We start from the raw sequence: 13,460 nt of genomic DNA on the forward strand, positions 1-13,460 counted from the left end.
CAGGACTAGGATTAGGGTTTGAAATAGCATATTTGGTGAGTACAGATGCATATGTGGATGTGTAACACAATCAAGGGCGTCCGCAGAATTTTTTGCAGGGGGGGGGCCCCATTTGTTGTTGGCGCCGGAGTGGGGGGGGGGGGGGGGGGGGGAGGTATGTTCGTAGCAAAAAGGCACTATTTGCGGATTAAATTTATTTATTTATTTATATATAACTAAAAATAAGTGAAATACACACATGAAAAAAATTACAAACAGCAAATTAAAGCACGTACGTAGAAAACCAGCGAAAAGGACGCATTCACAAGGAGAAGTACACAGGACAACGCAGGAAACACAACTGAAAATTCTTTCCTGGTGGATCACCAACATTAAAGCGTGGCTAGGAGAGATACATTGGAGTTTATGAACGAAGAAACATTTAAAAATCAGTACAAAATGCAAAAAGATACTATTACTTCGTGGAAAAGAGTGCTCAGTCTTGCTGCATACGGGTTCTCGACTCACCCGGATTGATGACCAGCACACAGCACAATATGTTCACAAACGCGCAACTACAGTCACTCAGTCAATCTTCCTTGAACAGCAACTGTAGGCGCCTCGGATTTTTCTGGGCGAATTGCGTGATTACACGGCTGATAAATTCATTTCTGTGCTTCATTACACGCTCTCGGTGCACACTCATCATACACATTGATTGGAAAAACGGTTGAACGCGTACGTTGAAAACAAAAGGTGACTATATATAGAACGAAAACTTATTTACAAGATAAAGGCGCGCTCGCAGCTCCATCTCCTCGCTCCATCTTGCTCGCGCACCCGCACAGTCGAGCAACCGCACACACACTGCTCGCCGCTCGTCGTTTTCTCGTCCGCTGTCTTGGTTGTTCTCAGCATCGTTGACAACCGGCCACTAAAAACACCTAGAGTTATACAGTATAACTCTAAAAACACCGAAGCACAAACACAGAGGCGCGCACACGTGCAAGGGCTTACTTTGGGGGTGAAAGGAACGCCGCGCGACTTCCGAGGGGAAGGGACACTCGCCACTCCGGTCGGAAAATTTGTTTGTGTTTTTATGGGGTTCAGAGCCCCAAAACGACTCAGGCTATTAGGGACGGAGTAGTACAGAGTTCCGGATAATGTCGACCACCTGGGTCTCTTTACCATGCACTGACATCGCACAGTACATGGGCGCTGTTGTGATTTGAGGCCCAGCCAGAGGTGACAGGCGAGCCAGGCAGGCACCATCGGGCTGCTTTGACCAAAGGCGCTGGTTTTCGGAGAAGACGCAAGGAACGCTGGTGTGGGGGCGCCTCTGGAGACTGCGTCGCCGTGAACAAAAGCAGATAATCCCCTTTGCCGAAGATTCTGAAAGCGGCGCTTCTACCGAACTGCGCTCTCCCGTGGATCGGAGGAGACAGCGAGCGGCGGCGGCGCCAGCTAATCGCCCGCTTGCCCCTGCGCAGCCCGACAAAGCGGGGGTGGACACGGCTGATTTGTCCTTCCCTCCTGAAGAATTCATCGGTGGCCGGCGTACGAACGTATCCTGATTGTAGCGAGCGACGAAGGCGAAAACAAGATGCCCTGTGCACTGTCTGCCTCCCTGTCGCTATCTCTCTAGAGATCAAAGAAACAGACACCCATCTCAAGACTGCTCGAAACACATGCTCGCCGGTGCCGCTGTATTTCTGCAGCAGGTCGCCCTTCAGCAGAGCTAACGATGGCGTGGTTTGAAAACGGCGGAACGACGCGCGCCCGTACGCGGCGTTTCGCAGATGTGACCCAAAGCGTGGAAGAGGGGCTGCTTTTACCCTTTTGGCTGAGCGCACCACCGCCCCTGGCATGCGGCCATCACTCACGGTTCGAGTGAGTGATTCTCCAGGGGGGTGCAGCCGCCCCCCCTTGCCCCCCCCTCCGGACGCCCATGAACACAATGGAATCTCAATGATATAATCAAGGTTAATACGAATTTGTGAAATTTCCTGGCTGGAGTGCATTATGTACAGTGTGCAGAAATTTGGGTGTTTTGAACACATTCCCTCACCATTGCGGAGGTTACGAATTCACAAGCAGCAACCACCTTGCTATGCACTAAGCGCTGCCTGCTAATCTGATGCAGTAGCTGCCAGTCGCACGGTATACACAGTGACAGTACGCGTTGACGCAAAGCTGTGAATTTAGAGTTTTGGCATAGCGCAGTATGCATTCCATTGCAGTGAGCTGCTGACGTCCGAGAGCAGCTGCACAGTGGTAGGTGTGCTTGTGGAAGCCAGTCATGGCGGTGGATCACAGATTGCATTATGCTGGAACTCCATGAACGTACCGTAAAAACCCACGTATAATACGAGGTTTCTTTTCTATAATTAGAGTCCTAAATTTCCGCTTCATACTATTTGCGGATCCGAACAAAAATTTTCGAAGTTGCTCGAAGTTTTAGTTCTGTTTTTGCGACGTGGCTACGGCTTTTGCGACGTGGCTTTGCTATTGGTGCGTGGCTACGGCTTGACTTCGTTACTCTCGACAAACGACGTCACGACGTTGTTTGTTGATCCGTTTGGTGCGCCGGGGGGTCGCGGTGTGCCGTGTGCCTTTTGACTACGCACGTGCTCGCATGCAAGGCACGCTTCGTGAAGTGGATATTGTTTTGGAGAGCACAATGTCAGGGTCTTGAAAACGGTACTCGGCTGCTTTCAAGCGAAAAGTGATTTTAGCTGCGGAGAACATCGGCAACGGTGCGACCGGGAGGCAGTTTGGTGTCGTCGAAGGAAGCATTCGTGGATGGCCACGACAGAAAAAAGCCCTTTTCACGTGCAGCAGAACGCGACGAAGCTTTCGCGGCCGCTTGATGGTTGTGTAAACAAACCGTTCAAGGACGCAGTCAAGTGGTGCTGCGCAGAGTGGATGCGCTCAGGTGAGCCTGCAGTGACGCCAACCGGGTGGCCGAAGTGGGCTTAAGAAGTGCGGCATCTCGAACGCCCTCGATGGCACGGAAGATGACTACATTTGGGATGATTTGTGGGACAAAGAAATGTCCGAAGAAAGCACTACTGAAGAAGAAAGTGATTGAAGTGCGGGATGCGATTTGAATAATTTTCTTCTATGAGCTTGCGTCACTCGTATTATACGCGGCTAAAGCTTTTTTTTCCCATTTCGCGTCTCTGAAACTTCACCTCGTATTATATTCGGGTTTGTATTATACGCGGGTTTTTATGGTATTTCCTGTGCTTCCTATTATAGGTATTGTTTGTTTTGGATCATAGGAAGATTTTTCGCAACCTCGTGACAGTCGCATCATTGGGATTCTACTCTACAGGCATCAGCTGCAAAATATTAATTATGCATGAATGCTGTCGCAGTTCTGGTGGTGAGGGTTGATGGGCTTTTACTGACTCGACCTTTCTTTTTCACGCAGCACAAGGCAGAGTTCTTGCCCAGTGTCCGGACCCTGGAAAAGATGGGCTTCAAGCTCTATGGCAGCCTTGGCACCTCTGATTTCTACATGGAGCATGGAATTAAGGTGAGGCCAGATTGTTTGTGAAGGCTGTAATTCTGTCTGGCAACCACCAGATCTGAGTGCCAGTTCTGTGTGAGTAATTACAGTGTGAGCAGTGGCACTAAGTTGAGGGCAGAAAATTGGCAAATTCTATTCCGAACAACCAGTATATAACTTGAGCTTATGGTGACGGCACCTGAAAGTTCAGAAAAGTTTTCTTTTGCTTTGGACATGCATGGCATACCTTTAATAGGGGTTCTTAAATAGGTTTTGCGGAACCCTTGGTTTCTGTTGAAGGCTGTTGGGGTGCCTTAAGGCAAAAAAAAGTTTGAGCCCTGCATTAATTAGATGAGGGCTGAGATGTACTTCGTTATAAGTGGCACGGATGTAACAGACAGTCAGGAATAAGAGATATTGAAGCGAAAGACGCCCGAGATTTTCATGCCATTAAGTTTCTGCTCCTGCACAAATTCAGCCCACATGATGATAATCCGAATTTAATATTACGGTCAAAATGCTGATTTCTTGAAGGAAAAAGTTGGTACAATTGGAAAATGATAGCCGTAGATTCCGTAAATGTCATTTTTGAAAACTGATTTCTTGGTCATTTTTTGGCCTCGTAGACCAATGTCCCCCCTTAAGTGTGCCTTGGCAAATTCTGGCGTAAGCTTCTGGCGCGTGTCCTAACTGCTCGCAATGTTGCCATCGCTTTGCACCGACTTATCAACTGCGCTTGGTGTGCTGTCAGTAGATCGAGGCCATGACGTGGCCCTTCCACGACCACGACGTGGATGACGATGCGGTCAACGGCAACTCGGAGGGCGGCAGCCAGGGCAACTCGCAGCAGGGCCTGAGCATCGCCGACTTCCTCGAGCAGAAGGAGTTCGACCTGGTGGTGAACCTGCCCATGTGCAGCAGCGGGGCTCGCCGCATCTCCACCGTGTTCACCCAGGGCTACCGGACGCGCCGCATGGCGGTCGACTACGCCGTGCCCCTCGTCACCGACGTGAAGTGTGCCAAGCTACTCGTGGAGGCAAGTGACGCGCTGCGGCAGTGGTTAGCCTCGGCTAGTTACAAGACATGTACTGAGCAGTAGGCCTTGAATGAGGGGAAATCGTGGTTAGTGCCACCAGAAGCAGACTCGCTGAAAGCTCTGTCGTGGATGCCTTTAGCTGCAAAGGTAGCACCGAAATATTGCCATAATGTAACATTTTTGTTATGCTCAAATGTTATTCCAATGTACTTAATGTCCTTTTTTTTTCTTACGTTTTTGTAATGTTACATAAAAATGTTAGAAGAACCTACCTTGAACATTCATGAAACATGTAAACAACATAAATGGAACTTTCTTGAAAAACTTATAACGCTTTGCAAGAACCAGCAACGATGGCGACACTTCAGCTCCACTATACACCACAACATGCAACTTGTATTCACTCACTTCCAGACAAACATCATGCAGTTGAGCTTATATACTCACTCATGATATTGTACACAGCGCCACAAGAGCGGGAAAAACGAAAGACAAAAGAGTAACACAAACAAGCGCTGACTATCAACTAGTTTTTATTGAAGAACAGAAGGGGTATATATATAAACACTTATCAAGCACACAGACGTTTTATGGCGCTAGTTGATAGTCAGCGCTTGTTTGTGTTACTCTTTCGTCTTTCGTTTTTCCCGTTCTTGTGGCGCTGTGTACAATATCATGAATACTTACCAACTCGCCCAAATATATACTCACTATTGCGGGAGGTCCCATGTGTGATAGTGGTGATTGGGCAATAACCAAAGTTTTGTGACAAAATAAGCTGTTCTTGCAATCTATGGCGGATACTATCTAAGAGATGTGGTTACAAGGTACTGTTAGTTGAAAAACATCTTTACTCTATGAACATTGAGAAAAGGTCTTGAAATCAGTGCTCGAAATATATTTACAATGTTGTTTTATAGTAACATTATAATAAAATTTAGAAGATTATATTAAAACAATGTTTGTTTAGAATGTAAAAGTAACGTTTTGTATATAACTTATGACGTCACATAATATTTTTTAATGTTAGTGTAAAGTTACAATGCAACATGTAACATTACTGCGACTTACATAACATTTTTATAACACTATTCTAATGTTCGGTGTTATCTGGGAAGGTCTCTGTTTTTTGCATGGCATCTGATGCAACTTTCCTTTGCCAGAACATTGGTTTGAGGCGAACTGCAAAGATGGAGCTGGTTATCACCTGGATCACCACAGTGAGCGTTATGTTTTATGAAACTGCAGCTGCTTTCCATGCCTTAACCCTGGCTGAAAAGATTTGTTTTGCGCTTAAGATGCAAATTAAAGGTGGTTTGACTAGGCGTACTGGGCAGTACGCTGTTTGACTGGTAATATTGCTCGTTTATGTCACACAGGCATGTAAGCGCTGTATAAAGACAACAGAACACCTGTACATTTACGAATTCAGTCCGGTGATGTGGTTCGTTCAGGAAGTTTCAGATGTTTTTCGTTCTGGCATTTTTCTGCTCTTGAAAGAGTCGTGGTTGCACCGTGCCAGTTGGTCTACTTGCTTTTGACCTGAGAAAGTCTTCTTTCTGGTGCACCTGACTCTACAGGGTTAAGCATTTGGAACAGCATGTATAGAGCGTGTCCAGGATAACTTCAGCCATGGGTTAAAAAAAAAAGAAGATATTTGAGGTCCAGGGAAACCACTTGCATAGCTGGCTTGTGCATTTAGGCAATGTTATGTATTGCTGTTAATTCAGGAGTAATTCAGATAATTTTTCTAAATGCGTAAATATTGACTTTAGATGGCAGATGTGCGTAACAAAGTTGGAGAGCACCTTCAGGAACCCCCGTTCTATTTATTTGCAACAAAGGAAGCCTCATGTGTATCTTTTTTCCAAGCTCTTTTTTTTCTTTTTTTGCTGTCTCCAAAGTACACCTCGTACTATTATATGCGGGTTCATATTATGTGTTAATACAGTATGCTTGTCTGTCTGCACCAGACGGCATTGACGAATGCTGTGTGTGCGTAGAAGCTTAACGACCACCTGTGTCGCTATGCTAGTCATGTTTATCAGCTGATTCTTCGCTGCTCGTTCCTTGTGAATACAGGCTTTGCGACTGGTCCGCAAGGCGCCGCCCGTGAAGACGCACATCGACTGCCTGACATCGCGCAACATTGTGCGCTTGCCGGGTCTCATCGACGTGCACGTCCACATGCGGGAGCCAGGTGCCACGGAGAAGGAAGACTATGCCTCGGGCACCGCAGCTGCGCTGGCCGGCGGCTTCACGCTCGTCTGTGCCATGCCCAACACCCGACCACCACTGTGTGATGCCGACGCCCTCGCCACCTGCCAGCAGGTGAGTGGGGAACGCTTCCAACACAGTGGGAAAGATGGCGCCACCTGTTATGGTTGACCGTGTGGGGCTGAGTCATGGCTGTGATTGTGGTTGTGAAGGTAACCAGAGGTCGTTTTCATCATGGATCTCGTGGCATCATCATGTACCTCTGTCAGTTCTTTCACATGTGCACGTTTGTGAAGTGGACTGATCTTTTGTTGCTATGTTGGTAGTGCGATGATGGCATTTTCTAGGCTAACAGAGAATTCAGTGTTATTAAGTTTGTGAACTAGCCTGCTATAAAAGTGTGGGAGGAGTGACATCAGGGTCAGTTATTGGAGGGGCCAGGCATCGTTAGCAAAACTCAGACTGCTCATGAAATGGGCACAAGACCTGCAACCCGAGCTGCAATGCGAGCATGACCATCCCTTCTCTTTCCCTCGCAACGCTGAAGACAAAGTGCTGGTTGTGGCTGCAGCTGGCAAAGAACAGGGTTAATTGCAGAGACATGGGAGAGGCCTTTGCCCTGCAGTGGGCATAGTCAGGCTAATGATGATGATGACCCAAAACTTCGCATTCACGATGATACATGTATCCTATGGTTAGCCCTCGTGTATCAGTTTTTGCCAGACTGCAAGCCTTGTGGTGAGCCCGAACGCTGTTCTGAACCAAGGGCACGAAAACGAAACCACATTGTTGAACCCCAGCATGCAAGCCACGCTGTACACGGTACGATTGAGTGGATGTTTCTGTGGTATGCTTCTCTTTTTCTTTTTTTTTTCTTTTTTTTAATGGCTTAAGATAGAGTTTCTAGATTCGAACTGACAAAAATTGAGAACGATCAAAGCAGTTACCACGAAAAAACCTCTGCATCACGCACAGGCCCAACTTTGCGCGTTCAGCTATGCTTCACAAGCTAAGCCGCCTCCGCAATACACCACGCTTCTTATTGTAGTAATATAAGGCTAGAGGATCGCTGGCTGTTGGTTTGCAGTCAGTTGTCGGCTGCATTGTGGCACAGCGCAATGATGTGCCTGCTAACTTCGTTTTCCAGCCCCCAAGCACACAGCAGTTCTCGTAGGCAGCCTGCAAACGTATGCTCAAACTCAATATATTGTAAGGGCCAGTGCGGGTGGCACCACCAGGGGACACGGGGACAGCTGGCAACATGGGAGTAGGGGATGCGACCCTGTGTACGGCTGGCAACACGGGGTGTAGGGGACGCGACGCCGGCGTGGGGCGAATGTGACTGTGCGCGTTGATCGAGTGGCGCGGTAGAAGTGGGCGTTGTGTACGGCGCGCGAACTGCGGACAACAAGTGGGGACTCGGGCGCGAGGGACTGAGGACGTGCAAATAAAGCATCCCTTGACAAGATACTTAGCATTTTTGCACTTGCAGACTGTGTAATGGCCATCTCATCTCCTTTCTTACTTTTCTAAGTTCTCTGTGGGTTCATGAATGTGTCCCTGTTCTTCCTGAAATGCAGGCAGCAAAGGCAGGTGCCCGCTGTGACTATGCCCTCTTTGCTGGTGCGAGCCAGACCAACGCCGAGACCGTCGTCTCCCTGGCGCCGTCGGTCGTCGGCCTCAAGATGTACCTCAATGACACGTACGGGCCCCTCTGCATGGACACGGTCTCCGACTGGCTCAAGGTGAGTCTCTCAGTTGATTAAGGGGGGATGCTACCCATAGACATTTTTTTTTAAATACCGTATATAATCTGCTAAATGAACCTACTTTTTTTTGCAAAAAGTTAACAATTTGGGAGAGGGTTCATTACGCAGGAAAAAAGTTTAAACAGATTTTTTTTAGGAGAGTCGAAATTCATATCATGCATCCGCCCGCTCGTCCATCCTTCCATCCCTCATCTACAAAAGCATGCGGTCAGACGCGTTCGTGTGGCCGGTGTTTAGCACTGTTCACTTTGAAAGGTGTTTGCTGTATCATAGTGCAATCCGGCGGTTTTGTGATAGCTGGCGGCGCCAGCAAATCGCTGCCAGATTAAGTGAACATGCTGAACACTCCATTTCACAGGGGCTGAACAATTATGGTTACAAGGGTCATGACCTATGTCAGTGAAGTTGGAGGATGGATGCAAATCTCTCTAATCACACACTGCAACTGGGGCTACTCGTATCTGTTAGTGAATTCCCATGCTACTCAAGGGAAGGAAAGCCGAGATGGCTTGGCAAGTACCGTGTTTACTCGCATATAAGTCGACCTTTTTTTTTTTTCAGAAATGTTGCCCATAATTAGTTATTGATCTATATTCATCACCAAAGAACCTCGACCTATGTTCGTAGCCGCCACGGGGGCTCAGTGGCTATGGTGCTCGGCTGCTGGCCCGAAAGACGCGGGTTCGATCCCGGCCGCAGCGGTTGAATTTCTTTGGAGGAGAAATTTGAGGCCCGTGTACTGTGCGATGTCAGTGCACGTTAAAGAACCCCAGGTGGTCGAAATTTCCGGAGCCCTCCACTACGGCGTCTCTCATAGCCTCAGTCGCTTTAGGACGTTAAACCCCACAAACCAAACCAATCGACCTATGTTCGTGACGCAGGTCTTCATCATCATCATGCGGGTGCACACGGTGAATTGCTGTGTGTACCCGCATTGCTGTTTAGCTCTCTTCTGTGGTCTTATCGTGGCAGACAGCTTAGGAAGCAGTATATTTTGGCGTTCTGGGCAGGAGCAGTGATAGTAAAGCACGGGAGGTTTTGGAGGTGTACCACATTAGAAAAGGAGAAAAAAAAGTTGTGCCAGCGATACTTCTGTGAACCTTTTCAAAAAAGAGATTTCATGTCTTGAACGGTTCTGTTGATTGCACATCAGGTTTATTTCTGCGCATGCCTAGGTTTCTGTATATTTGTTCGCTTTTCAGAGATTAAAGTCAAATGAAGTGTGCACTTGTCCTCCGTCGTATGTGCATGTTTTTCAAAAGATATGGGTTGACTTATATTCGAATAATTTTTTTTATTTCTCGGCGAGCCCAGTGTATAGGGGTCGACCTATATGCGAGTAAATACAGTAGATATAGCCTGGTCACAGGTCTAAAGCATCTTCAGTCAGTGGTCATTCGCCCAAGTTCTCTAGGGCAGTGGGTAACGTGTCCATTCAAATGCATGCGCATGCTTGTGGTCCACAGAAGCAATACCGTGACCACAGAGACAGATGAAACTGCAGCATTGTTGGTGTGTGCTCCTGTGGAATTGTGCAGCACTTTGAGAAGTGGCCAAGGCACATGCCCCTCTGCTGCCATGCCGAGGGCCGCACGACAGCAGCCGTCATACTGCTGGCCAGCCTACAACAGCGGCCCGTGCACATCTGCCACGTTGCCAGGGAGGAAGAGGTGCGTGGTTTTTTCTTGTTTCCTTTTTTTTTTTCTCTTTTGTTTTTTGCTGGTAGTAGCTCTGCTGCTCCTTTCAAGGGCCATTTAATTTGTGTAAACGTGTGCCGCGTCATGTGTATTCTCTCTGGTAGCGGGCAGTGCCACTAGAGGGCGCTAGTGTTGTGGTTGTGGAAACAAACTCAGGAATGCTCTAGGTGCCGGACATTTTGGAAAGGGGCCGATGGAACAGATGGGCAGAGGAATAAACATTGTTGGCATTGGGGGGGGGGGGGGGGGGGGGGTAATAATTTGGCACTGCATGCGCAAAGGGTCGCCGCCACGGCGGCGATGCCTCCGCTCGCCACTTCGCTCTAAGCGGGTCAAGCTCTTCGTGCGCTTCGAGTAATGCAGCTTAAAATGCATGCGTTTGGGTCGGGACCGGAAGAAATTTCGAATAAAGCAATATTTCGAGTAAAGCGATTTCGTTATAACGAGGGATTACTGTAGTTGTGTCACCACTGATGCTTAAGGGGGAAAGCTGGTCCTAGAAAAAAAATATTGTTAATAAAGTCACAATAATGGAATCTTCAAGAAACTTGTATTTTTCATGCTGATTCCAAATGTGTAGTAATTTAATTTTATGTAAAACAAGCCCTTGTGGACTTATATGATATGTTATGTAACTTTTTGCCTAGAGCTTTCAATAAATTTTGCTGCAGGAACCTTGCTAGGATGCATGCCATTGGCTTTCCTTGACGTCAAACTATGCAATAAGGGCAAAATTATTGTCCTGCCTATCATAGAAGTTGAAATAACAGGGTTTTGAATTTGCCACTTCACAAGCGGGAAGAAACTGATGATTTCAGAATACTATAACTCACCTTCTATAGCAGGCAGGATGATAATTTTACCCTTATTGCATAGCTTGATGTCAATAGAAACCAATGGCATGAAGTCTAACAAGTTTCCTGCAGTAGAATTCGTTTCAAACTCTCGCCAAAAGTTACTTAACACATTGCATAAGTGCACAAGAACTTGTTGTACATAAAATTAAATTACATATTTGGAATCAGCATGCAAAAATGCATGTTCCCTGAAGATTTCATAGTTGTGACTTCGTTAATAAAAATTTTTCATAGTGTGATGTGCAGTAGTTTATGCGAGTGCCATTGCAGTGTCCTTAGGTTTTTCACCATTTCTTCATTCTGAAAAAAAAAAAAAAAACCCGCAGATAGCCATCATCAAGGCAGCCAAGGCCCAGGGTCATGCCGTGACCTGCGAGGTGACGCCGCACCACCTGTTCCTCACCATAGACGACATCGACCGGCTGGGCCCCAGCGTGTCTAAAGTGAAGCCACCCTTGATGACTGCCAAGGACCAGAAGGCGCTCTGGGACAACATTGACGTCATCGACTGCATTGCCACTGACCACGGTTCGTTGCATGGTGTTCATGGGATATCAGTTTGCTGTCTGATTGTAAGGAACTAGGGCACCACACTGAATGCAACCATGTATTATTTCAGTTATATGTATGACTTTGTGGGCACTTGTCATTCTTGTTATCAGGCTTCTCACTCAACCTCTTTACTTCTTCAGGGTTGAATTTTTTTTACATATGTCACTGACCCAAACGTTACTTCGAGTTCCTGTTTGCAAGTTTGCTGACCATTTCACAGATTCACTTTTTTTCCCCACCCATAATTTGCACACGTTGCAGCAATTGCTATGTAACAAGCATGAGAATAAAAACTGCAAGCCTGCTAATACAGTCTAACCTCGTTACAGCAAACAGATAAAATATCTTAGAGTAGTTCGATACGGCAGAAATTCTTAACATAAAATTTCATCGAATGCACACAAGGCTAGCGCAGTTCAGTCACTCAAGGGGCGGCAACTCGGGCGGACCTTGCTAGAGAAAAAGGGAGACCTTTCCCCGAGTTCTAGCGCCGTTTCGAAGGCGCTCACAGCAATTCCAGAGACTGTAAAGAACCGAGTGCAGTTAGGTTGGCGTCGCCGCATAGCACCACTGCAGCGCAGTGGCGACATGTTAAGTCTGTTCCGCATGTAATAACACTAGCAAATCCTACCGCCGCATCGGAAAAACCTTTTTTGAGTCATTGTGGCGGTCGAGCGGCAAGAGCGGCGAGGTTCTAAAAAGTTGGAAATTTTCGCTGTGACGGGCCACTCAGTCTCAATTGCTCAGTCTCTTGCATGTAAACCAGCCTTTAAGCGCCAGTCAGGGGGCTTCTCCGTGCAGCAGCTGTGTTGCGTGGGAAAAGGTGTGTCAGAGTGAAAGCCAGCACTGTTTTCACCATCTCCATGACAGCTGACATAAGTGCAAGATGGAAATGCCTAAATGCATTTCGTATCTGTGTTCGTTATATTGAGGTTTGACCGCTGTATAAGATCTAAGATTGCATCATCACTGATTAGTTTGGGGTGTAAATCAACGTGCTTAGTACAAATGGTTGCAAGGCGTTGCTTAAAGTGGTATGAACATCAACCGTGTACAGTAACCAAAAGAGAGAAGGTGTACGCAAAGCACGATGCACGGTAATTCGGAGCAGAGCGATGGAGGCGGGACGGCGGTTCCGTTGGATGCGTGCCTTGGCGGCAAAAAAATCACGGAAGGCAGGTCTGCATGGCAGGCCTGTATACCAGCTGTCAGGGTCAGATGTGTGCTGGGTGGGTGAAAAGCGTTATTTTTCTTTATTAACAGGGCTATAGCGATGGATTGTAAGTTGCTCTGCTGCCTCTTTACTTTTTTTCTCACAGCCCCTCACACCCACGAGGAGAAGATGGAGCCCAACGCACCACCTGGCTTCCCGGGCCTTGAGACCTCGCTGCCACTCATGCTGACGGCTGTAGCAGAGGGCAAAATAACCATGGAGGTGGGTGAAGGGGTGGCAGTCGAGATGCTGGCCCATCGAGGGCTTTCAAAGTGTATGTGGCAGGCTTGCTAAAGCAGGAATGGGAAGAACAGTGTGCAGGTAGCATATATTCAGATATACCACAGAATTGGGTACTAGGGGAAGGGTACTACAGTAAAGGTTTGTTTGTTCGAACTGCACAAGGATGCCTGTGTGGTTCAGACTAATTCTGGAGGCTCGTGTACTGTGCGATGTCAGTGCGCATTAAAGAATCCCAGGCGGTCAGAATTATCCGGAGCCCTCCACTACAGCGTCCCTCATAGCCTTAGTTGCTTTGGGATGTTAAGCCCCTCATAAACCATATAAACCAGAAAATGAACAGGAAGCACAGCTCACTGTGATCTGAAGTGTTGTGTGACTGGTTC

General features: G+C 47.4%; 1 protein-coding gene across 1 annotated transcript in view; it reads left to right on the forward strand.

Annotated features, from left to right (window-relative positions):
- The window catches only part of r (carbamoyl-phosphate synthetase 2, aspartate transcarbamylase, and dihydroorotase rudimentary), a 96,211-nt gene that overhangs the window by 58,297 nt on the left and 24,454 nt on the right, over nucleotides 1-13,460 (forward strand). Inside the window, exons 26-32 of the mRNA XM_089553111.1 lie at nucleotides 3,416-3,520; nucleotides 4,248-4,529; nucleotides 6,612-6,860; nucleotides 8,327-8,491; nucleotides 10,054-10,185; nucleotides 11,396-11,597; nucleotides 12,941-13,056. Of these exons, the coding sequence (XP_089409237.1) occupies nucleotides 3,416-3,520; nucleotides 4,248-4,529; nucleotides 6,612-6,860; nucleotides 8,327-8,491; nucleotides 10,054-10,185; nucleotides 11,396-11,597; nucleotides 12,941-13,056 (1,251 nt within the window). The remainder of the gene's footprint in view (nucleotides 1-3,415; nucleotides 3,521-4,247; nucleotides 4,530-6,611; nucleotides 6,861-8,326; nucleotides 8,492-10,053; nucleotides 10,186-11,395; nucleotides 11,598-12,940; nucleotides 13,057-13,460) is intronic.

Source organism: Amblyomma mixtum, chromosome 7, assembly GCF_055824585.1.
Source record: "Amblyomma mixtum isolate Tamu chromosome 7, ASM5582458v1, whole genome shotgun sequence".
Classification (NCBI taxonomy): Eukaryota; Metazoa; Arthropoda; class Arachnida; order Ixodida; family Ixodidae; genus Amblyomma; species Amblyomma mixtum.